The following is a 26827-nucleotide window of genomic DNA, read 5'->3' as shown; positions in this document are numbered from 1 at the left end:
CCCATTCTTCACTTTCATTTTCTCCTCAGACATGATGGACCCTGTGTTGTGTCTTTCTCTTCTGGTTTTGACCTTTTTCTTAGGCATTGTAAATGTTTTGGAGAGAGTTATTAGAGGGTTTAATTAATTAGAGGATAAAATATTAGCAGGCAGGAAGTCTGAAACTTAACTCCTCCTCACCCGGTTGCTCTTGGATGGATTTGAGAGGTTTTCGTAGGAATTCAGGCATGGAAAACCCAATGAGACACAGTAACACGTTACTGGGACACCGTAACCTCTTTCCCGTGGAAAGTTCCTTGTATTATAAGACAATTACATGTCGTCAACGAGTTACATTTGTCTTGTTTTCAGCAAGAAGATGGATTAAATGTCCCTTGAGGTCTTCTCTGATTTGTAATTATATGGTATCATCTGAGTCGGAATTCTACAGTTTTACAAATATTGTGAGTGAGTGTTTGGAATCACGTTTTGGGTCCCTTTTCTTGTCCTGGTTGTATTTAGAGAACAGGCTTGACCCTATTCGAATAGATCTTATACTTTCACAGAGAAGGATTGACACAAATGCTTTGCACAGAAGGGGACTGATAGTAATGTAGTGAAGGTCTCAGAGAGCTCTGGAATTCTTCATGGCTCATATGAATAACTGTGGAGAAGTCAGAATGCTAAGAGCCTTCAATTAAGTTTTGCTATAATAATAAAGAAATGGTTTTCAATTGCTTGTAAGTAAGAGCAGCTTTTGTACACTGCGTTTCCCAGGTAGGACAAGATGGAATCCTGATGTACCCAAGAGAGCTTGTGAAGTCATTGCTTTCATAGCTGGCTACATAGCTTTAGTTTTTGCTAAAATTTCTCCTGATTAATTTTCTGTTTTGTTCCTGTTTAAAACATCCTACAATAAAAACGGAACAGCAACAACAACAATTAAGGAAAGAAAGATCTAAGAAGACTCCTAAATGTTACTGGTGATTAAAAGTTACTTAAAGTAAACTTTAGCAAGTTGTAAATTTGCAGCCCATCATAGTCTTTCCAGAGAATTAACAGTAAAGGATATAATTAAGAGTTGTGTAAAGTTATGTTCTTAAATTGTTTTTCTGAGTTGTTCCTGCATTTCTTTCTGCTTTGATAATGATTTTCATTCTTCACAGGAACTTTGGAATGGTGCTGGCATGTTTTTTAAAAAAATATTTCTGTTGTTTCTTGTAATTGTTTGGTACACAGCCTCACACTAAAGCTGCTCTAAAAGCACAGATGAAAAATAGCTGCCAATAACAAGTTGAAACACATTGAAACAACAATATGTTGTTCTTCGATGAGTATCTCCAAGAGAACACAATTCTCTTAGTTTCGGGGGGAAAAATGTATCAACCTGAGGTGAAGTTGTAATGCATCCTAAACTAGCTTGGTTGATTAAGAAAGAGCTTGTTGGGACTTGAAATAAGGAGATAAGTTCTCACAACGAAATGTTTCTCAGCTCACCAGCTGTTCTGGTGATTCCCCCTCCACCTTCTGCACTGGAAGGGCTACACTTCCATGCAGCAGTCCCACGCTGCCACCACTTGGTTAATTTCTTCAACACCCTCATCTTTTTCAAGAAATATGCCTCATATCTACTTTCCTTTATTGAAGCTTGGCTTTTTCCAAAAGCATCTCAATTGGAGAAAACTCCTTCCCTCATACTGGACGTATATGGGAGGTGAATGGTTTTCACAGGCTGTGTTATTCATGAAGCAGATTCCAAGATTTTGAGATCTAAGCTCAGAATGTGAGTGGGTATTGTTCTCAGGATCGACCCCTGAGTTGGGGCAGAAGGAGGAGTTGGGCTGCCATGCAGTTGCAGCCACAGACTCAGCGGATCCCACAGCATACTCTAGAGCTGGGGACACCTTGGAAGTTATGCTGAATGGGACCAGGAGGTTGGTCCTTCGTACTCTAGCATCAACCATTCATTGGATCTGGGCTTCTCTCTAAAGGAGTGGGGCTTTGGACTAGGTCACTCTCTTCTACCAAGTACAATTTCCAGGTGTGGAATGGGGGAGTTTAGCTGTGAACTGGCAGCCTCTCACTCTCTGTAGGAAGGTTCATTTCCATTACAGGGGGGCGGGGACATCTGGGTTGTACAGGCTATATCTAAAAACAGACGATTACTGTTTTATTTTGTGTGACAAAGTTCTCCTTCTTTGGGGTTGATGAATTTTCAACCATTGGCACACCTTGGGCCTATCATCCACCAGAACTCTTCTACCCTACATTTTAAAACTCACTGTTCTACTGTGAGCAAAAACGCCTACCATGTTAGCACTGTTATTTTATTTTTACAATTGCTCTGTATCTTTCCCAAGACCTTCATTCCATAAGCCCTCAAAGTTCAGACAATCTGTTGGACACACTGTTTACCATGTGTGCCCCATTATAAGAAAGATTTGAGGCACCTGTTTATCTACAGATTCCAGGGTCAGGGCTAGATCTACTGAGTCAGGCCTTGGGGGCCTCCATGTCTAACAGATTCTCCAGGCGATTCTTTTACCAAGACATTTGGAAGCACTGTTACACTGACCCTTCCCCTTTCAATTTCCTGCTAAAACCTGTCTAGAGCCCATGATGCATCATTTTAATCTATTGTGTGTGTGTGTGTGTGTGTGTGTGTGTGTGTGAATAGCTTCTTTTTCTTACCCTTTGGCTACTCTCTAGCTGCAAAATTCTAACTCTACATCCATCAAGCTCTAATAGCTGCCTACTTGGATGTCAGTTCAGTGCTGGGTACTGCCAAAGAACATCACACCACCATGTGGAGTGGCCTTACTCTAAATCTGTAGTTCTCAGCCTCAGGTAAATGTCTATACTATCCACTAATCCTCCCAGGATAGTTCTAGTCAACTCCAACCCTCATCTTCCTTCAGCAACTAATCCAAATGTTTACTTCTCTCTTTAAATTCCCTCCCCATTAACTCATTTATTTTGGAAAATTACCTCAATTCTGATTTCACTGGGAAAAATTAAGGGCACAAGAAGCTCCTTCCACCCCAACTTCATGTCAAATAGACATTCTATATGCACATTCCATGGAGAGATCATCAAAGTTGAAATTGGGTTTACCTTAGGTGTTTATGGTGGGGGCAGACCTCTATATATCCACTGATGACACTCTGCTCCTTAAAGTCATGGGAAGTATTTCTAGAAAGTATTTGTCAGTTTAACAAGTCACTCACTAATCATTTCCTGAATGCAGATTAGGGAAAGCAGAGGCAGCCCCCCAAAGAGTAACTATCAAGATGTGTCAGTATTGAAAAGAAAGGGGATTTGTAGAGCACCAACATACATTTATATAAGACATTTCAACGAATCTAAGAAGCTATTGGTAGAACATCCATTTTTTGTAACCCCAAGAATTTTTTTTTTAATGATAATAAAATGATGACGTATGGCTCAATGATGGTCTTCCGTGAAGCATCCTTTGGTCACTCTAGTATCTTGTTGCTTTGTAATACTTTCCATCTGGTCCGGGAGATTTGGTGATTTCTTCTGCCTTCACTTGCATTTTTGCATGAGATTGTGGCTCCTTTTGTTCATATATCAGTAATACTGTGTAGCACAGATTCATCTGCTTGTGGCGTATTCTTTGCTTAAATCCTATAAAGTATTAGTTGCAGGAAAATATGAAGGTTCAGACTTGCCTCCAATGAGTGTTTGCCACACCTCTTTATTGTTTGTGTTTCTGTGCACACAGTAATTTTTAAATCTTAGTCTAATTATTTAAATCACATTTTGAATGGTCATTAAACCCAACATGTGTAGAACCAATGATGTACACATCTCGGTGTAAATGGTGATAGCATGCACAGCTGCGACCAAGTTCACATGTGTGAAATGTTAACCACCGTGTCACAACTCTTACCTGGCCAACAATGATTGTGTCACATTCATAACAGTTGCGAAAAGATGCACCCTGACTTCAGAGACAATCAGATTGTGTGTCTCCATGACGTGTGATATCTCATGATTTTGTCTAGGGTTGTTCAAAAGACATGTTCTAGGTCCAAAGAAGTGGATCCTGGTCATTCATCTTATATCCAGACTCATCGCCCCTCTCATTTCCACCACTCCTTTCCGTGCTTTGTCTCTAGTTTCTGTGGATTGCAGGTGTAGCTGGGATGCTCAAATGTTGTTGGGGACCCCGTATCCCAGATTGGACAGGACTGGCAGTCCATGAAGACTGAGCTGAAGCTAGATTACTAAGCATCCTAGTGTCAGAAATTGCCACCTCTGCCTTTAGACACCCACCAAAGGGACTGTTGAGACGCAGCCCACTGGCAGCAAATGACAGTCCTCATGCCAATGGCTTTTGTATGGTTGGGCTAAAACAATCTTAAACAATGCACAAGATTTGCCTTTACCTCTTGATGACAAAAGCAAAATGTGCATTTACATTAAACTTCAAAGGAGTCTTTCAATCTCATGTTTATGCCCAGAGAACCAATATGCCATTTACCACAGGCTTTTTGGACCCTTTCTATCTTTCTTCCCTATTTCATTCACTGCTCCTCTTCTCCTCTTCCCAGTCTTGTCTTTCCTAACATTACTCGGACACAAACAAATGATTAAAGCTAAAGTCAGCTTCAAAATAAGAGTTGGAAACAGAAGTAGATGTGGCTGACTAGAGCTGCCCACCTTGTAGACAACTCTTACAGCACTTCGAAGCAGGTGGTTGTTCCTACACAATGAACCCAATACCTCTGCCCTGCTAGACTCGTCACTTTACTCCATAAGCATTTGTTTACTTTCTAGACAAGTAGATATGGCAATTGGTGAGAGGTTCCTGGAATTGGGAAAATCCACACATAATTTACAAGCGAGGTACAAACTTCAGAGTGATGTCTGAGCACGCCTGCTTTTACAATTGGCATTCCTCTGCACTCTTTCTTGTCCCTGGCATGAAGGAGGAGCTACGAGGAGAAGGAAATTTATATAGACATTTCTTTGTTTTTTAGGTGTCCCATGAACAATGCTTTAGTTGTTTGATTTATAGGAAGTACCCTACTGCTCATACTTCCTTTACTTTGTAATTCAAGTCATTTACTAAACTTTAGTGATTACATTTAATGCTCCCTCTAAACTTGCTAAGGTTGGATTTATTTCAGCACAAGTCATTTATTCATCTTGAAATCTTCCTGGGTTTTATGTGATTTTATAGACAGGGCACGATTTACCAGAATTTTCACCTGAAAATATAAATTTTAATACCAAATGTGGTTTAGAGAATACATGTCTGAAATTATAGCTGTGGCAAGAGTGAATTAATAATTAGCGTATCTTCTTGGAGGAGATTAAAGTTGGAAGACTATTGCTTGAGATGTCCTAAGGGAGCCAATAATTCTGATTCTGTGGTGGGTCCCATCATTATAATAGGGACAGTAAGTAATAAAAATTCTGTCCTCGTCTAATGTTCTCCCACATATACAATTCATTAGACTATTCCCTGTCAAAATTTGTCATAAAATATTAATGAAATATAATGTTTTCTCATATGGCATAGTTAGGCACTTGCTGCTCTATAAATTTTCTTTAGATGACTTTAATTATATAATCTATAAAAAGATGATTAGCATAATTATAAGTAATTTGTGTTCGATTCTGAATGCAAGTTTTTGTTCAGTTTTCAATATTGTCATGCCAAATCTTTTGGACATTTACTCTACAGGAAACAAAATAATGAACCTATTTCCTAAAAAGATCCACCCAGAGAAGATGAAAAATTTGTTCAGCTCAATCTATTTATCTCATTCTTTTCAACTCCTCCTGACCTAATGATTAAAGTTTAAATTCCTTTGTATGACTCCCTACTCCATTCATTTATTTCTTCAATCAATAATATTTGTTAAGGCCATGAGAGAGCCAATGGTGAGTGAGAGATGTAGACAGACTCTGTCTTCAAGGAGGTCACAGGCTGAGAGGCACATGATCATTAAGTAAAAACAACAGGAATAATTTATACTTGTCAACAGTGATAGAGTGCATTGGAAGAGAAGGGCAGGGAACCACAAGACCTTGTGCAACAGGGAAACCTGTTATAGTCAGAGCTTGGGGGTCAGGAAAGTCTTCCTGGAAGAAGTGGCATTTGCAGTGACCTGAAAGATGAGTGGGAGTTGACTTGGTGAAGGGACAGGTTCTGGGTGGAAGGACAGGACTTGCAAAGATTCTCATTCCCAAGCAATCTGCCAGGTGTCAAGGAATGAACCCAAGACAGTGTGGCCAGCGCATGCGTTCCAGTAGGGGTGGGAGAGGGGAAGGCTAGCGGTCTGGAGAGAGGAATATTTGTACACTCAAATCTTGTTTTCCTGTAGAATTCAGTTAAAAGTGAGATATTTGTAGAATCCAGAGAGAAATTTTTTTTAAGGGTGGTTAATGAAAAGGCCATTCATTTACTGAGGATGACTCATAACATTTGAAATAAATCTTACTTATGAATAACAAATGTATGCACATAGCTTTTTTCCCCTTTTGAGTGGACTTTATCTTTCAGAGCAGTTTTGGGTTCACAGCAAAAGTGAGCAGAAAGTACAAAGAGTTCCCATATACCCCTGCCCCCAGACATAGCCACCCCCACAATCAACATCTCCCACCAGAGGGTACATTTGTTACAATTGATGAACCTACGTTGACATGTCATTATCCCCTAAGGTCCATAGTTTACGTTAGGGTTCACTGTTGGTGTACGTTCTATGGTTTTGGACAAATGTATAATCGCATGTATCTGTCATTACTGTATCATCTAGAGTATTTTCACTGCTCTAAAAATCCTCTATGCTCCATCTTTTCATCCCCCACCCCTGCCCTGGCAACCACTGATCTTTTTACTGTCTTCCTCGTTTTGCTTTTTCCAGAATGTCATAGAGTTGGAATCATACAGTATGTAGCCTTTTCAGATTAGCTTCTTTCAATAGGCATTGAAAGTTCCTGAGAAATATTTTGAATGAAGTGTACTGTTGAGATGATCACTAACAAAGATTTGTTTAAAAAATTATGTCAAGCCATGGAAATGCCTCATGTTGTTTTCTTCTTTTAAACTCTCTCTTTTAGCTGCTATTGAATACATGAGAAATTTTCAAGGATATTGACAATAGAAAAGAACATCCTTATAATAATAAATGGAATCAATTATATTACTCCATGGTTCTAAAATAATAGGAAAATGTTCTGGGTTAAAATCTATTCCTAAATTTTAATCCATGCCCTCATTTTTAAAAACTTACATTTAACGTGAAAACACAATCGTCAGTGAGAATCACAGCTAGTTATTTGTAGTTCACAGGTTGATTGGGAAAGGTCTATCGGGTTTTCCGGGATGGTTTCAGTTCCCAATGTTCTGTCCTGCTGTTGGACAATAGTCTGGTGTTGTATTTCCGAAATTGCACACTGATTAGTCTGTGTGTCTGTTCCATACTTACACCTGGTTATGCTCAAGAAAAATGTGTAGGATCTGTTTAATTCTCCTTTTTTTCAAATGGTTGTATCTAGATAACTAGTTTTCATTTATCTTTGTCCTTCCCTTGTCGTTGTCTTTGAGTGAATGAAGTGTTTTCTTTACTTGAAGCTTTTGAAGAATTATTTTTCTCTAAGGGAAAAATCAAAAGGCTAGAAATGGAGAGACTTTGAAAATGTCATTGAAAATAACGTCTGGGCGCAGTTGACTGAACTTATATAAACTCTTTGAAAGTGGGATTGACTAGCATTCATGTTTGATCTAGTTAAACCAATAAAATACAGGATGTATTCTTTATATAATTACCAAAGTCCCGCTGTCTGATCCTACCTGGAGGTTACAATGATGATTCTAGAGGTAAATGTCTTTTTTTCTAATGTACTTTGACTCTTTATTTTGCTGGCTTTAAGCCAGAACAAGACTTTATTGCAAGTACTGTATTTTATTTTTGCTGTTAAGTGGCTTATCTGGTGAAGGCTATTGTAATCTGACTAAGAACTTCCCCCTGGGGTGGGATGTTGAAATATACTGGATTCTTTTATTTTTCCATTGCTCTCCTGCTCAAAGAGATTCCAGGTGAGCAACAGAGGTGGATGGTGCAATGTACGCGCACACCTGGCCTAAACACAGTGGCCGGAGTTAATCGGGGGTTTACCGACATCCTTGGTGTCATTAGACAGGATTCCTAGAAGTTCTTTGTAGAGATAAATAGCATGGCAAACGCTGATTGATAAAGGCAGAAGCACAGAACAGCTGCAGAACCTTGACGTGGGGGGAATTGTTTTAAGAAAAACAGGAAATCTAAAACTCAAAAAGGAAATAGAGACACATTTTGAGGGAAACATAGATATGTGTGTTAAGTGTGTAGAAAATATCTGCATGGAGAAGACTCCATGAATAAATTCAGAAGACAAATGATGCCCTGGAAAATTTTTATAATACTTGTTACAGATAAATGACTATTAAATATTAATTGGTACTAATAGCTGCTACAATTGATAAGAAAAAAGTAAACAGTTCAGAATAGAAATGGTAAAATGCTCAGACAGTTCGCCGTAAAGGAAAACGAAGGGCCAGTCCAAGGAAATTAAAGCAAAAATAATACCATTGCCCACTTGTCATATTAGCAAATGTTGGAAGATTTTACCACCCATGGAAGAAAACATGGTATGCTTACCCTTCTGAGCCTCCCTAATAAGATGGCACTGGTTAATGTAGGATGTAGGGTGAGCGTTATGTATATAGAAGAGCTGAGAGATTCTAAGTCCAGGATTACTCCCCCACTCCTGAAAACAATAATAAGGGCAAACAACAAAATAGCATCAATAATAACAATGGACTTTTTTTTCTGCCATCTAACTCTATGCCAAACATTTTGCTAAACACTTTACATGGATTATCTTTTTAATCTTCCCAAGCATCCTGAAGACATACTGTCTTCAGTGATAAAAAAACAAATCATTAACATCATAATAATTTTCAGGCTTGTTTGCTATTGTCCAAATATTTCTAATGACAGAGCTTTTTGTTTTATGATTAGTGGAAAATTTTGCTTAAAATGAAAATGCTTTGGTAGAGGAAACACATTGATGTTAATTCTCAGTTAAATGTGAACAGCTGATATGTTCTGTGCCTCTTGGTTTCCTTCTCCCTTTGATAGGGGTATGAGCCAGTTAGAGGACGCTTGGGTTTCATCATGAGCAGAGCAGAAGAGTTTGCATTTGCTGAGCAGCTGAAGGCGATTATTGCTGGATTCTTTGTGTTTTTGTTGTTGAGGTTTGGCCATTTTACCTCAAGTCAGAGGGAACAAAAGGAAGCTAACCAGGTGTGCCATGCACAGAACTTCTTGCAGCTCTAACTCTCTATTTTCTTTAACCCTCTGACATTTACTAAACAAAAAATTTTATTTCCAGCAAAAAGTCCAAAACCACTGTAACCTGCTTTCTACCGCTTTACCCAATCTCCTCTCCTGTTCTCTGCTCTATCCCATCAGGCTGATCTGCTGCTTCTGAATTTAATGATAGTCAGGACTGTCCTGACCAATTCTTACCTCTCCTTCCAAGATTATAAATCGGGAGATGCCTTCAGAACCCACCACCAATGTCACCCTGGGTTTAACCACAGCGTTACTCACTGTGGGGTTCACGATTAAGTTAACCACTGGCTTCTTGACTGTGGATATTTAATTGGCTTCTTTGACTCCTGTTTCTTTTTTTCCTTTTGCTGGGAAAGATTCACCCTGAGCTAACATTTGTTGCCAATCTTCCCCCCCTTTTTTTTTCCCCCTTCCAGAACATAGTTGTATATTCTAGTTGTAACTCCTTCTAGTTCTTTTATATGAGCCACCACCACAGCATGGCTACTGACAGACAAGTGGTGTGGTTCCACACCTGGGAACCAAACCTGGGCCCCTGAAGTGGAGCACGCTGAACTTTAACCACTAGGCCCTCAGAGCTGGCTCTGACTCCCAGTTTCTTAAGTGTAAAAATGGGGAAATGTAGCTTGCGTCATTATCTGGGATGACTCTCTGGTGTGAATATACCAAACACCAAAGCAACGGCCTGCCACACAGACGTGGTCTGTGATGAAATACCAATCTGCACACAATGCCCTCTTTTTGCACCCTTTCTCCTAACACCTTGTTTCCAGTAATTAAACCAAATCCACTATTTGTCCAGCTTTGACCTACGCCCAATCTAATCATTTCTCTGATGTCAACTCTGCCAAAAATCATACTTAACTTCATCCCAGCCTGTTCATATACTTCCCCAGCTTCGGTCCTCACTTATCGGGCCAATGAACGTTGATCTGTAGGGAGAGATGTGGGCCTATTGAGGAAACATGGAGCTTGGAAGGGGAGTGAGTAGGTTGATAACAGAATAGCTAAAACTGTAGGTATGTGTAGCAATTTGGGGGAGTTAAGGCTGCAAAGGAGGGTTAGGACCATGTGATAGATTTAATAGCTAAAGCTTTGTCGTGGGACTGAGATCTTTTAGCCTAATGATCTTCACATAGGAGAGGAAAATTTCTAATCCTATACAGTTGGGTATTATTCAGTGGTTTTGGGAATCCTATATTATTAAGATATATTATTGGGAATGGGATATATTAAGATACATTATTGGGAGTAGAAGATCATAATGTATATCCATACAATGGAATTTGACAGTAAAAAAGAATGAAATATTGATTTTTGTGACAATGTAGATGAAGCAAAAATCTTATACCATTTAGCATATTGTAAGACATGGAATGAAAGAAGCTCTACACAGAAGACCACATACTGTATGATTCCATTTATATGCAATGTCCAGAACAGGTAAAGCTATAGAGAAAGAAATTAGATTAGTGGTTACCAGGGACTGGGGAGAGGAGAGAATGGGGAGTGACTGCTAGTGGGTACAGTTTTTTTTCTGGGATGAAGAAAATGTTCAAAAATTAATGGTGATGGTTACGGCCTTGTGAATATGCTAAAAACCAATGCATTGTACACTTTAAATGAGTGACTTTTACGTATGCAAATTATATATCAATAAACTTGTTAGAAAATATTTTTTAAAAGATATGTTATTGGTTCAACTTTCTTTTCTTTTAACTGCAAACGTAATACTATGCTATCCATACTGATGTTCTTAAAATTAGTAGTTCAGAAGTTCAAACATAGGAAATGGGCTACTTTGTCATATACCCGTCCTTGAACTTCAAAGAACTGGAGGCCATGGCATCTTAATTATTGGGTGACGGTTTCTACTGCCACGACCAACTACCCCAGCCTAGCACAATCTGATGTAAAATATCACAACCAAAGGGAAAACCATGACCAAATTTTCAGTCATGTGGAATGAGAAGTTTCAAGCAGAACTTTGAATGCTAGGGATAATAACTCATAGTCCTAAGATTTGTTACATATTGAGTGACTATCAAGCCATGCTAAGTGGTTTATGTATTATTTCATTTGGCATCCCAATGACCTCATGCATGAGATTTTGTCATTATGCTTTACAGATGGATAAACTGAGGCACAGGGATAGTCAGTCCTTTGTCCATAGTCACACATCCAGTAAAAGGGAAAGAGAAGGCTTTTCACATGGGATCTGACTTCCTAGCTCAAACTCTCATTACTGTGAATTGGTTGAGATCAAAAAGCCTGCAGGATGCCCAACTTGTAAATTTACCAAAACTGCTTATGACAGAAGAAACGTCTGGTGTTCATTTTCTTGCTGGCCTGTACTTCATTGCTCAGCACATCATGAGAGATGGCTCACGCACTTCCTTTTAGATAGCTTGAAATCTTTATTATTTTATATGTCTTTATATCATGAAGTCAAGGACAAAATAGGATTTACATTAGAAACATATTTTCTATTTTAGGAAGAGAGAAATATCAGGATGGCGAAATTGGTGTTTTGTTAATGCAAATATTTAAAAATTGTATTCACACGCACATGTGTATGCAGTTTTCAATTAGAAAATTATTTAATGAATCAATATTTTTTTCTTTTTGCAGAACAATGGTTCACTGGTTTGGTGCCAGAATCACAAGCAGTGTTCTAAGGTACGTTCCCTACTATTGTATCAATATTTTTAGAAACTTAATTTTGGAATAATTATAGAGTCACAGAAAGTGGCAAAGATAGTACAGAGAAATCACGGGTGCTCTTCACCCAGTTCCCACCAGTGGTTACACTTGATGTGTTTGTAGATCAAAAGCAGAAAGCTGACATTGGTACAATGTATGTATCTAGTTCTGTGAGGTTTTATCACATGTGTAGATTCAGTTAGGGTAGCCACCACTGCAATCAAGATACATGTATCATTATTTCTATATACTACATTGTTTCTCTCTTTATTCTGTAGTTTTTTTAATAAAAAAAAATTTTTATGGAGAAAACATCCTCCAGTTAGACCAGAAGATTTAATGTGTTCTACTTATATCTAAGTTATTTTGAATGTAGTCTTGTTTGTCTGTAGGAATTGCTGGTTTGAATAATTTGATTATTTAAATAAACAGTCTCTTTTCCATTCTTGAGTATTTCTTGTTGCACACACATACTCTGCAGTTGTCATTATACTCATTCATATGCTTAATAGCATAAATTTCTTACCTCAGTCCCCAAACATCAGAATCTTTCAAATAGATATATTTGATGGTACTTTAGCTGCATCTGGAAATGGAAGTAGGTTTTATATTCAGATTATATAAATGAATAAAGTTTAAACTTGCTAAAAATATTGGAGCACTTTTGAGATTGTAATAGTGTTTGATGAGATTTATTTCATGGACGTTACTATTAGACCTAAAATTGAAGCATTCCTTTATTTTATAACCAAATTTCATCTGAACAATATACAATAATAATGAAATAGCATATTTATATGAAGAACGCTATTATTTTGAAAGGTCTTTCAAAATGAAAGAAAATGATTATAGAATAATATGCGTAAACTGAAAACTTTATTATAATGATCCAGTCCTACATTCACGCGTGCATTGTGTCATTTAATATATACGAATGTTATTAAAGATAGAATTGTTATGTGAATGTGAAAGAATTTGGTGAAAATAAGCTTTACTTAGCTCTGACTCTAGATCATGGGCAGAAATGAAATGTCTAGTTTATGATCTTTTTACTCTTTTTGTATAATGTCATAAGCATTTGCTTTGATAAGCCATTTTCTGGTATCTATTATATTAATTGTTCTTCAACTGGAGTTTTGGGTAATTTGCTTATGTCGTCATTGTAGGAAAGGAGCTCTCTCTCTCTCTCTCTCTCTCTCTCTCTCTCTCTCTCTGTAGTCGTGAGGCTGACTGAATTTCATAAGTAGTGTTTTTGTCCACTTTTGTGTAAATTGAGTATTAGGTGAAGGATAATTTTTATAACAGTATTATTTCCTATTTAAGCACCCCCTTTCTCCTTATCCCATCAAGAAATTAATTCTTTTTTACACACTTGAAATTTTAATGAAAGAGTTTCATTTGAACTACTTTAAAAATATCCTAATTAAAGAAAATTGCAGCTCTAGGGACTACAGATTGTTAAACCATACATTGTAATTGAAAGATCAAGGCTGACATGAGAGTCTGAATTTCACAAGAAAAGAAATCAATTCCTTTTACCTGAAAGCAAGAATGAATCAATAAGTCACAGCTAACTCCAGCAGAAACTTTGGAATATATTATACGACTGACGTGAATTTAAGGCTTGTCTTGAGTCTGAATCCTTGGGAATGAATCTTATATGTTAATCGAAGTTTATTCCCTTTGAGTGTTAACACCACTGGATACATTTGCAGATAATTACAGTGGCATTTCTTTTGAGATTCTGAAAGCACCGTGTAGACTTTTCCTCTTAATCTTTAGGTTAGTGAGGTGAATGGTGAGCCGTGGTAACTCCATTTTACAGATGGGGAAATTCAAGCACATACATATTTGATAACGGTCCTGGAATCACTCTGCCAGTCGATAGAGGCAGACTTAAGTTTGGAACACTGTCCCCTACCTTGTGTTGCATAGAAATTAGCAACTTGAAAAGCCATTTTGAAGAAATATTGGGACAGATGAGTAAAAAAAACCACCAAACCCAGAAGTAATGTTGATGATACAATTTCTGAATGTGTGTTAGAAGATAAGGTTTACATAATACTTTATAGAAACCACACACTTGCTAGTCATTTTTGGTTACCATCTGCAAAGGCTGTCACCTTCAGAATCCCTCTGGAATATGATCTCTCCTTTTCATCTAACTGCCCCACTTTGTCCAGTCTGCCATCATCTCTTGCCCAGACTGATCTGTGAGCATCTGAGCTTCTACATTTGTTCCATGTGGCTGCTGGAAAGACCCTTTAAATATATAAGCTGGATCATGCTTTTGTCTACCTGAACAGCTTTTGATGTTTTCCCATCTCGCTCAGTCTGCAACACTGGCCGTCTTGTCTGCCTGTGCTCTCCCTCTGCCTTTCCCCTTCTGCTCTACACCTTCAAGGCTGCTTTTCCTTCCCTCAGAGGCCCCTTCTGCAGATGCCCCTTCAGCACAAACACCACTTTCTCAGTGTCAGCCTTCCCAGATCACCCTCCCACCCATTTACCCACTCCATTGTCCATGCCACATGCCGCCACGACATTATATAGTTAATCCTTTATTTGCTGAAAGTCTGTCGCCTTCACCAGAAAGTAAGCTCCCTGGGGGCGTCGACTCTGTTCTCTTTCTTCACTGTGATGTCCTCAGAGCTTAGAATGGTGTTTGGCACAGAGTAGTTGCTCAAATATTTGTGATGAATGAATGAGTGCATGAAACCCATACGTTACATTTCTTTCCTCCCCAAGGTACGTCGTCACTACATTGCCTTCAGGAAAAAAGTAATATATAATCCATTTTACATCTGTGTAACTTAGCATGATCATTTATTATTCATTGGGGAAATTTGCATCTTTTTCTTACATTGATTCCTGCATAATGAGATCATCACTATGAACTCAGGGGTCTTCAGCACAATTGAACTCCTAGATAATAGAGAGCAGTGACTTATTGTCCCACGTAAGTTTAAGCTAGTGGTTCTTAACCGGGGGTGATTTTGCTCCTGAGAGGACATTTGGTGATGCCAGGAGACATGTTTTGGTTGTCATAGCTGGTGGTGGGAAGCTACTGGCATCTAGTGGGTGGAGGTGAGGGATGCTGATAAACAACCCACAATGCACAGGACAGGCCCCGCAATGAGAATTACCTGGTTCCAAGTGTCAGTAGTGCCGAGGTTGAGAAAGCCTGGTCTGTGCATTTCGGGAGTTATAAAAGAAATTAAGAATACAGTCCTACTCTCGGCAGTTTTACTTTATTATATGAAAGAAAATAAACATATAATTTACCGAGCATGTGGTATGTACCAAGCACCTTTTCAGGGGTTCATTATATAGAGGAATTCTAATTTTCATCCTATACTCTCTAATGTAGGCAGGTAGATTGCTCTTTGCCTCTTAATGTAGTTTCTCCTCTTCTCTACCAACCCAAACCTAATTCCTCACCGAAATACCTTGCTGCCTAGAATTAAATATCTACATTTCCCTCAAGCTCCCTTGTTGCTAAATATGGCAACATATATGTTGCTAAATATGGCAACTGAATAACTTATTTCTAGCCCATTAAAGACAAGTGGCATTATTGTGAAGGACTTTTGAGATGCCTCTTTAAAGGGAACTGATTTGGCTAGAAAATGCACTCATTTGCTCTTGCCACTTTCTCTCCTCTGCTGCTTAGAATGCAGACCAATGGCAGGGGCTCCTGTAGCTATCTCGGGCCATGAGTTACCCTTGAGGATGGAGGCAAGTCTGAGAATAACCAATAAGAAAGATAGAAGGAGCCTGGGTGTTTGATATCATGGAGCCCCCATACCAGTCTTGAACTTCTCAAATTATTTGCACTTGAGAGACAGATAACTTTCTGTCTTGCCTAAGTCACCGTGATTTTACATTTTTTGGTTCTCTGAGGATGAACTTGTGTGTCAGTGAGGCCAATCTTGACTTTGTAATTGGCATGACCACCTCCATTTCACAGATTCTTAGGAAAGTTGAGTGAACTTCTTACAATGTCACTCGACCAGTAAGTACTAGTAAATACCAGAGATGGGATTTGAACTGAGTTCTGGTTAAATCAGAAGCCAGTGGTTCTCCCATTGTATAACCCATGTGTAATAAGTATTATAGAACAATAAAAAAATTTTGAAAGACCTCTTGCTCAATTCAGCAGTTGATTCTCCTGGTGCTCTGGGTTTTTCCTGAGTCACTCTTGTGGCTACTGTGAATTGTATAACTTGCCAGCAAAACTGTGGCCCAACTCCAGCAAGAGTCATTGTGCTCTTTCTCATTTTTATATCCCCATTGTCCAGTGGGCAGTCAAGAAGATGCAGTCTACGATGGCCCACTCTCCTGGTTCAGCCTCATTTAGGGATACACAGTAAATGCCTGGAGAAATGGATTCCTTAGAAATTCCTCCTAGAAGGTGGTTTTCACACTGAGAGAGCACTTAACTCAGAGGAACATGGTTTGCTCTTATGCACTCCAAATTAAATTGTTTGCAAAATTGACATCTGAGCTAAGTTTCAGTCTAGGTTGATTAGGAACAAACATTTTAAATATACCAAATCTACCAAAAAATGATGCCTTTAGAATAACTTATTTTTAGTACTCCAATTTTAGCAGCAACTAAATAATAAGATCATCTACTCCTAATTAAGAAAGTAAACATATGCCTTTGGCATAAACAGAAAATATATTTTTCTGTTCTATCTAAATAATCTTTCCAATCAATTTTTATCTTAATTTAATATTTTAATCCAAACCATCCTACATACTTTTTGGAATGAAATATTATTGTGATACCATAAAACATACCAATAAAATGTGCTATATTTCCATTTTAATGTTACTTTTGAGTTAGTTCAATTTTAACAATGTATATTATTTTAAGAACCTATTTTAATTAATCTCTCTCTTAAATAACAAATTACTCTATACCAAATATAATGTAAATTTTCTAATTTTTTCCTGTGTACCACAGTGGGATGGCTGTTCAGGCCTTTCCTTTATGTTTCTGGTTTAACATTCTCTTTTTTTGTGTGTGAGGAAGATTAGCCCTGAGCTAATATCCATTGCCAAGTCTCCTCTTTTTGCTGAGGAAGATTGGCCCTGGGCTAACATCTGTGCCCATCTTCCTCTACTTTGTTTGGGATGCCACCACAGCATGGTTTGATGAGCGGTGCATAGGTCCGCGCCTGGGATCCAAACCCACGAACCCTGGGCCTCCGAAGCTGCGTGCGTGAACTTAACCACTATGCCACCGGGCCGGTCCCTTGGAAGACCTTATTCTTAGACCCTATTTTCCATTGTACGTACTTTCTCTGTGGACCAGTTTAGGGGTGATTTTGGAGCATTTGCTAAGAGACTTGAATTGATGGGCAAGATACCCTGGTATTTCGTCATCAGACAATCCTTATGAACCATCCTATCACGTTAAGAATTTCTTTTTTCTTATTGGCTTCCCTTTTCAATATGATGTCCCATTAAACACAGTACTGTGATATTGTGGTTTATAATGAGAAATACGTATTTGGTCTTAGTCCCTGTTTCTGACATAGAGCTCCTAAAACTCTTGGGATTTCCTAAGATATGAGAGCAATAAAGGTATATTTTGTTATGTTAATGAGATAGCTTTTGGACCACGTCAAAGGATGGGGGCTGGTTGCCAGGGGAACCAACCATGTGATCAGAGAGTGGAACTTTCCGTCCCACCCCTCTGACCTCTGGGGAGGGGAGAGGGGCTGGAGATTCAGTTGCCAATGGCCAATGAGTTAATCAATCAAGCCTATATAATGAAGCCTCCATAAAATCCCATAAGGACAGGGTTTGGAGAGCTTCTGGGTTGGTGAACACTGGAGATTCCAGGAGAGTAGCAGCCTGGAGAAGGCAGGGAAGCTCCGTATTTTTTCCCCATGCCGTGCCCTATGCATGTCTTCCATCTGGCTGTTCCTGAGTTATATTCTTTTGTAATAAACCGGGTAAACTAGTAAGTCAAATATTTCTCTGGGTTCTGCCAGCCACACTAGCAAATTAATTGAACCCAAGGAGGGGGTTGTGGGAACCTCTGATTTATAGGCAGTTGGTCAGAAGTATAGGTAACAACTTGGCCTGTGACTGGCGTCAGAAATTGAGTTGCCAAGGAGGGGGTCATAGGAACTTCCAATCTACAGCTGGTCAGTCAGAAGCACAGGTAACAGCCTGGATGCGCGACTGGCATCTGAAGTGGGGGTTGGGGGCAGGGCAGTCTTGTAGGACTGATCCGTTAACTCTGGGATCTGATGCTGTCTTCAGGTAGAAGGTATCAGAATTGAGCAGAATTGAGTTGACTTCTTGGAGTCCCTGCGGGTGCCCAAAAATTGCTTGTTGGTATGGGGAAGCCGCCCCTCCGTACACACATTGTAATAGGTGTCTAGGACCCCAAATTAGTGCTGTCTGCCAGGGGTCAGCAAACAATTTCTATAAAAGGCCAGATAGTAAATATTTTCATCTTGGTAGCCCATAAGGTCTCTGTGGCACTACTCAACTCTGCCACGGTAGCATGAAATCAGTGATAGATAATATAGAAACAAAGGAGAGTGGCTGTGTTCCAATAAAACTTTCTTTATGGACACTGAAATTTGAATTTCATACAATTTTCATATGTCAAGAAATTTTCTTTCTTCCCCAACCATTTGAAAATGGGAGAACAATTCTTAGCTCACCGGCTGTGCAAAAACAGGCGGCAGGCTGCATTCGGCCATTTGCCGTAGTATGCTGATCTCTCTTCTGTGCCATTGCATTCACGTACGCAAAATCAAATGAAAACAAAACAGTAAAATTGCATTCTTCTCTCAGTGCAAAGACACATCTTGCTGTACTCAAACTAAACAAAAATGGACAGTTTCTGACATCATTTATGGAACCTTGTTGGTCCTCTTGCAAGGATTTGTTGAATGAATAAATGAATGAATGAATGAATGAATGGTAAACAATACTAAGAAAACTTGAAATAAGTCACAATTAATTTTTGAAAATTCAATGTTAACTGTGGTTATTAGAGCCGTTAAAAACTGTGAAACTTCAAAATGGGCAAAGTAAAAGATTACTAGATGTCCTCTCTACTGCACCCTTCCGGGTTATCTCCATTGTTCATTGTCCTTGAGCTATTTTCCTGCTCTGTAAATGGTAGAAAGTTGGTAATAATGCAGGTGATTCTTGTTCATGGAGATGCAAATGATTGTGTCCAGTGGAATGCAATTGATGCTTACCCGTGAATAGACCATTTTGCATCTATTTGTGAATCCATCCAGCATTTCTTATTGTGTGTGTGTCTTTCTGTTTGCATTTCTTGGATTTCTCCTTTGAACCAAATGTAACATATGATTGGTTCTTGCAGTGTTTCATGAGTTACATAAAATCTTTGACACATTTTCATTTTATATTTGCACGAGAGTCATGCATTTACCTCATAAAAGATTTATCCTTTAACATCATGCTCAGTTACCTTTCAAAACCTTGCATCTGAGAGTGCCACTCTCTCGATGACAACCCACCTCTCTGTGGGGAGCATGCATGCTCATCCTTCTCCTTTTGGGTGTTATAAGTCACTCACTTGACTTTTGTTTCCCATTTGGTTTTGAGGATATGTGTTGAAAAGCAGTAATTTAGGGCCCAATCTTGGTGCCTTGGCATGCTGCTTTGATCTCAGTGGGAGTTTGGTTCTTATAAGGGCTATAACTCCAAATTCTTAGTCATTTTCTGGGTTTATTCAGAGCCAACTTTAGAGGTGAGGAAGATTGGTTTTGCTTGTATGAGCGTCTGGACGGCTTCATCTGACATCTGTGAAATTTATTGGATAAGGGTCAAACCTCTGAAACACAACCAAATGTGACTGTTGAAGGGTTTTGTTTTGTGTTAGATGTTTTCTATGACTTATGTGGTAATGACTGTAAATCCATGGAGCCCAAGGAAAACTTATCTTAAGGAGAAAAATGAAAACTCAGGCACACATGGAAATGCACTATGTCCAAATACCCAAGAACCAAAGGTGAACATCCTTTTTTACTTCTTTGCAATCCTAATAAACAACGAATCAAAATATCAGATGTTTTATGTACTTTAAAATATTTAAAGCCTATTGTAATACTTACTGATGTTCATTGAGTTTTCCCTGACTTTATGTTATCAAATTCAAGGACAAAGTTGACATATATTGAGCATCTCTTGTCCAACATATTGATATATTTTGGGAATTACCAATTATTTCATAGGCAAAGCCACCATTGACAGTGATTGTCAAAAGAAGTAGGTTTGTAGCATTGGAATAGATAGCCTCTTGTAGAAAACTTCTCAAATGTATACTCAGTTCCCTTTATTTTGAATCCCAATGTTACTATTTCCATAAGTAAAGAGCATGACATTATTCCTCAGCAGAAAGTAAATAGGACGTGATAACCTGGGAAGAGAAGAGAGAAATATTCTATTATTTCCTTAAACAAGTGGTGGATTAAAATTTGTATGGAAAGCATACGGAAAGAAATTGTTAGGTGTGTGAAAGTTTGGCTAGTGTTCTCTTGAAAAAGCAATCTGTACATATGATGGTATATTAGCACGAATAGTAAAAACTGTTGAATGCACGTTTGTCTGACTATCCTATGACATCATGCCTGTAAATGGCATAATTTTGAGTACCCCAAAGATCATTATGTGCTTTCGTGCTTACCAAGAGATGAAGACTCTCTTAAAGGAGACCAAAGCTGTGGAATTTCACAGTCTACATGCAGTTGAAAATCAAATGACCAGCAAACTTGAGTTAGGGCTAGAAGTGCAACGTCATTCTCAAGTGCTCCATCCAGCGTTGCTCCACAGGAACGTTCACATGGACATCATCTCTGATGTAACGGCAGAAATGCAAAAAAAATAGAGAAAAGTGAGAGAATGTGAAACAGACAAAACCCAAAAGAACTTATAAACAGGGTAGTTAAATAAACATCTGATTTCAAAACCTCATTTCTTAAATGGTAAGTAACGAGTGCTGAGATTTGTGAGAAACGGCTGAAGGCGTCCAGCAGGGTCCCTTCCAGCGATAATGCAGGTGGATCGATGAGTTAATGATTTAAACAATTAGAGATTTGCTGCACCCTTCCATCTGTCACAGCCTCCTGGAATGCCAGCTCACAGCTCTAATTGGAGCCTCCAGCATTGGCGGCAGCCTGAGCTGGTGTCACCGATTTGCTTCTCCCCACACTGTCATTCTTATGGTAAGTGTTTTCTGCCCTCATGCTGGGAACCTTTATCAAACATATTAGTGTGCTCTTGGGTGATCATTAGCCTGAAGTAGTTGGAACATTCCAGTGTTTTTAAGCCTAGAAACTAGTCTATCCATTGAAAGAACATGCAAAGTTTCCCGCTAGGCTTGTAGCACAATCAATATTTAAGGAAAAGAACAGGTTCTTATTTAGATTTAGATCCAGCATGTGACATGTTAATAGCCCAATGTGTTTCTGATTTTCCATATCAATTTTTATGGGTGTGAAAGACTTCCATCTGCTGTAAACTTCAAAGCAAAGACATGTGGAAGGGAAAAAGCACCTTTGGGTAGTCTTTATGCTCGCCCTTTCCTTATCTCTTACTGTTAATTTCTCCTCCCATCTGATGGAAGAAGATACAAACGAAATCTCTTATTTGGTTCACAGTTGAAGAAGGGCTCCTGAAAGCTGCCTTTAGAAAGGAAATCTGTTCTCAACATATGAAAAACATCTCAGTCAGGATGCATTACATGGTGATTATGGTCTGACAGATGTTTTGAAGTTGTAATGTATTCATCAGAAGGCACCCGGAGCATGGATGAGCGCCGATGGCTTGAAGATTGTTGGGTTTGATCTGGCAACTAGCGAAGAGCACCAGTGCTGATGGAAGGTTGGGAACTGTGAGGCTTTAGAAGGGAGACAGGGTTGGATTTCACGAGCTGGGTCGGGCAGAATTTGTGAGCACTGAATACGTGATCGTGCTATGTTGCTCTTCTTTCCCCAAGGAGGGTCCCTGTCAGAATATTCTTACTGGGGTGAAAACTCTCACTGGAATTCAGGGGGTCAGCATTTGCCTCTCTGTGTTCATAATCTTGACTCTGTTTTGTAGGTGATCCTTGAGATGAGGGTCAAGTCTAGTTGTTCTACCTAATCATACACAGAAATTCCTATTGGAAACAAACCTATAGTCTGCATTGGAAACATTATTTCTCTATGTTTATAAGAGAGCAGTCATTACAGGAGAATAAATCTAGGTTTTAATTTCAACTGTTTTACTGGGTGAAAAAGAACACACTCTTGCTGTCTAACTTGCCTGAAAGAAGGAATATAGGCTAATTATTGCAAACTAAAATAATTTTCCTTTCTCAAGAATTCTTACCTTTTATCTATTTGATTTGGGAGAACCTTACTCACCCTGTAAATAATCACATTCAACTACATTGGTATATTTGTTTTGCAGCTATTTTGGGTCAGAGAACTTTCTTGTAAGATTCGTTGCTCAAAGCATGATGTTCTTTGGGTGATCTGAAATGTGTGTGTGTGTTTAATGGCTGAACATTTGTTTTAAACTCTTTTTCAGCCTTAAATTATTGTAGCCATGATGTATGAGAGATCCCACTGAGGTTGTATCTTCTATTTTCTTCTGGGTTGGAGGAGAAAATAATTTTTTCTAAGGAGGATCTTTGTTGAGTGCTCCCTTTCCCTTTGATGCATATCTAGGCAGAGGTTGCATTATCTTTTTATTCAGACAAATGTCTTCATTAGGATCTTTAATTTTCATAGTGGATGTCAGAGCTAACAACAGCTCTGCGAGCTATGAAATGACGTGTCAACAAAGCCACCGCACTCCTGGAACTTGCCAAGGAGGAGACTATCAAACTCCTTGTATCCTTGTCATACCAAAAGGCACCAGAGAGAAATAATATTTATCCATGCCTGATGGATATATAGTTTCCAGATGCTCTAGAATCTATGCCTTGATTACAAGAATGAACTAGGTACCTTCACCATCTCAAAATTATCCTTTAATGAATGGCTTTTATTGAGTCACATGTTGCTCTAATGCAGTGTGTGTAATATTCTCAGAAACTATCTCACAGACCCAGTCATTGAGGCTGCTATGAGGAGCTCGCTGAGGACATGGGTCTACTATTCCATGCCATCTTTTGGAGGAAAGACATTCATTCAGGTCGCAGTATGAGTACTAAATATGCTCCCACTAGAAATTGGTAGATGTTTTAGTCTATGGATACCATAAATTTTGTAACCAATAGTGTTTTCCCCTTAGAACTGGCTGTTAGAAAGCTGCAAGTTAAATAAAATAACCTATACCTATCTTAACAAGGGTACTGAAATTAATCACATGCATTTTGGGAACTAGCTTTATCTCTGACTCCATGTATTTATTTATTGTCCCAATTTTTATTTCCCTTTATCTCCTTCTATTCACTCAAGATTTGTTTTCTGGCTATACCATCTGGATCTTTGTAAATAGTCTTGACTCTCTTTAAGAGTGAGAAAGGCCATAGATAAATCCATAAATCTATAAAATAATAACTACATAAATCCATACAATGATAAATAACTAGAAGGGTGCCATAGCATGGCTCAAACTTGCCCAGTGAGTTGTTTGGCTTCCTGAACCATTTTATCCACAATTTCATGCTTAGCCCAGATGAAGTGACTAGACATCTATGTTCATACCCAAGGTCTTTCAGCGGGGTAGCGATGGTTATGGCGTCATAACTTCACTGGAAAGGAGGGATGGTGACCACTTGTCAATTAGGTAATGGCTGTGACTGGGCAAAAGAAGTAAGAAGATGGCATTTAAACTAGGGAAACAAGGAAGGCAGCAAAAACGTGTTCTGATGGGAAATGACGTGCACAGAACAAAGGTGAAAAGCTTTTGTTTGTGTGCGCCATTTGGAGCCAAAGGGGTTTGGCCCTGTCTTCACAGATCTTAAGTCATAAATAGCAAAGGTCAAAGAATAGTCTTTAAAACTACACAATAAAGAAAGGACTTCTCTCAACTGGATCTTTTCAGAGTGCAGCTACCAGTGTGGGTGAGTTCATTTTCCATTTGTGTGGGGGAAGAAGTGACTGAAAGTGTGCGCTTTGTAGAGATGTCTTTCTATCTTTCTTTTCTGTTTTTTTTCTTTCTTTCTCTCTATTATTATTAGTACTAAATGTTTATACTGATTTCTGTGAAGAACCTTCTCCATCTGTCTTAGGTTATGGGAGTCCATATTGAATATTTAAGCCTAGTGAAATAGATGCGGATTAACTGGATTTCAACTTCTTTAACTACGATGGAAACTCCACTTAAGCGACAGAATGGGAATTGCGATGTGATTTTCTTTATACCAATAGCTCAGTTCATGTGGATGTTCACATTTGAAGACTAGTTGGGGATAAGGCCGAGTGGAAGAGGGGTAATTTGCTGGTGGTTAGAAAAATGGGATCACAGAGCATTGCCTTATTAAATAATATGCATTTTAATTCATTACAAATGACTAATTCTGCGTCAAATTCCACATAAGGAACACTGTTAACAAGGAGAACTGAAAGCCGCTGGGGCCAGGACGAGCCTTGCACGGCGCAAGCAAATATCACTTTAAGAGTTCCGCTGCCTGCAGATGTGGCCGATTCAGCCTTTTGCAGACTTTTCTCACGTGCCTTGACGGGAGCATTGTTGAGTTAAAAGGGGAGCTGCCCAGCGCTTCCTCGGAAGGACGCAGCTCGTCTCCGTCCTGCTTGCTGATGAAGGTGGGGCTTTTGACGCCCGCGCGGCTCCCAGTTCTCACAGCTGAAAGGTTGAACTTGGGCGGTTGCAGATGAATGAGCTGCGTTTCCCAAGAGAAGCTGCACAATGGCTTCGGGACTATTAAGCTGTGAAGATTCATGCTTTCGCGTTTGGGAGTGTGTGTTCAGCAACTTTTCCTGGGGGAGGGAGGAGGGCAGGCGAGTTTTGGCTTTTTACATCCAACTGTATGCACATTTTCCCTTTTTGTATGAGGACATAATGCCTGCACTAAGGATAACCCTCCCCTCCTCCTAAATCCTTCCACAAAAAGATACTTATTAAGGCTGGCATTCTGAAGAACTAAATGCTTCTTTAACTTTGCTTTATCTGCTTCAATGAGCACAGTGTACCGAGTCTGGGGAATTCACATTACCACCGTGAGCAGCCCTCTCTATTCTCCAGGGCTCTTTGGGTGCAGAAATAATCCCTTCCTTGAATCTTTTGAGAAAGCAACTGAACTATGCAGGCTAATCAACTGTAAATCTTGGCCATCTCGAGAGTATCGCATGAAGCAGCATCGAAAAGTGTTCTGATCACCAAGAATCCTGTTGCTCAGTCCCTTTAAAGGCAGTTTTAAGATCCAGGGCGAATATGCAGCTAATACATTTATTTGCTGTATTTTAAAGCTCTGGAATGCTGTTCCCTTCTGCACCCATCCTCCACTTTTGTCCTGTGCATCCTGTGTATGTTTATTTCGTTTCTTTGTCATTTTGAGACAAAAAGACAATGAAATTCCTTAGAACTTTTGTTTTCCCTGGTAATGGAGAATATTATAAGTAGGAGTGAACTCCGATGGAATGTTAAATTACAGACACTGGAGAGCTTTTCTATGTTACTTCGACATCATTTTCTGCCCAGCCCTGGTACAATATTTGGCAGGAAAAAAATAATCTAGGTTGGGAGGGTCACATCTCCGTGCCTGTGTGGCACTGTGCTGAAATCCCCAACGTTCTAACACTAGCTGTCATTTTGCTGAGAGATTCTATCTTGATCAGGACTAGGGCAGCACTAATTTGCCAGCATTCTCCTTGGACTTGCAGGATAATGTGGATAATGCATTTATAGCAGCATAAATCAAGCCTCAAGATACTTGATGTATAGAGTTGAAGCTTCTCTTTCTGAATCACCAAACTCTAACAGAAATGGGACAATGGCATTTGCTCTGTGATATTTGAAGGTAGAGTGAGAACTCCATTTTTGGCCAATGAAATTTCCCTTCTTCATCTGCCTCCTTCTTCCTGAGATTCCTCTATCTATACCTTCCTCCATCCTCTGCAATATTTCTGTCCTGAGTTGCAGATTCACCTCCATACTGGTCATTTCTGATTTATGGTCCTGTAAAAACCCTCTAAGTTACTGTGTCCTACGTTAAAGACAATCTGCTGCTGTTTGCGAGAGAGGCGGTGGTGGTATGGTGGAGAGAGTTTGATCTTTGGGCTCCAGTGCTGAGAGTGTGACTTATGAGCTCCACGACCCGGCCCAAGTTGCTTATTTGCCCTCCTCAAACCTATCCATCTCCCTGGATTCTCAATATTAATTAAAAATATGAATATTCTCTTAATTACCCAAGCTAAAGTCTTCAAAATCCTCCTTAATGCTTCCGTTCCCTAACCTTTATATCCATCCTCCTGCAAAGTCCTTCAGATTCGTCTCTCAAACTATTTTGCCATCCCCTCTGTTATAACTCAAACATGTATTATCTATGAAATATATTAGCCCCATAGCCCCTAATTTTCTCCCTGTGTCTGCTCTTTTATTGCTCCCAACTTTTTAGAGTGATGCTTCTCAAACATTAGCAAGCAAAAGAATCTCCTGGTGAGCTCGCTCAAATACAGATTCCTAGGTACCCCCTCCAGAGATTCTGATTCAGTAGGTCTGGGCTGGGGCCTGAGATTCTGCATTTGTAAGAGACTTCCGGTGGATCCTGGTGCTACTGGTCCAGGGTAGCTTCAAGTTCCTCACCATTAAGTATG

General features: G+C 39.2%; 1 protein-coding gene across 4 annotated transcripts in view; it reads left to right on the top strand.

Moving 5' to 3' along the window:
* The window catches only part of ANOS1 (anosmin 1), a 187822-nt gene that overhangs the window by 27438 nt on the left and 133557 nt on the right, over positions 1 to 26827 (top strand). For all 4 annotated transcript variants that reach the window (XM_058535399.1, XM_058535400.1, XM_058535398.1 and 1 more), the window contains exon 2: positions 11985 to 12032. In XM_058535399.1, coding sequence (XP_058391382.1) covers positions 11985 to 12032 — 48 coding nt within the window. The remainder of the gene's footprint in view (positions 1 to 11984; positions 12033 to 26827) is intronic.

Source organism: Diceros bicornis, chromosome X (assembly GCF_020826845.1).
Source record: "Diceros bicornis minor isolate mBicDic1 chromosome X, mDicBic1.mat.cur, whole genome shotgun sequence".
NCBI classification, from domain to species: domain Eukaryota; kingdom Metazoa; phylum Chordata; class Mammalia; order Perissodactyla; family Rhinocerotidae; genus Diceros; species Diceros bicornis.
The sequence above is the reverse complement of the archived record's forward strand: the minus strand, read 5'-3'. Positions and strand labels throughout refer to the sequence as shown.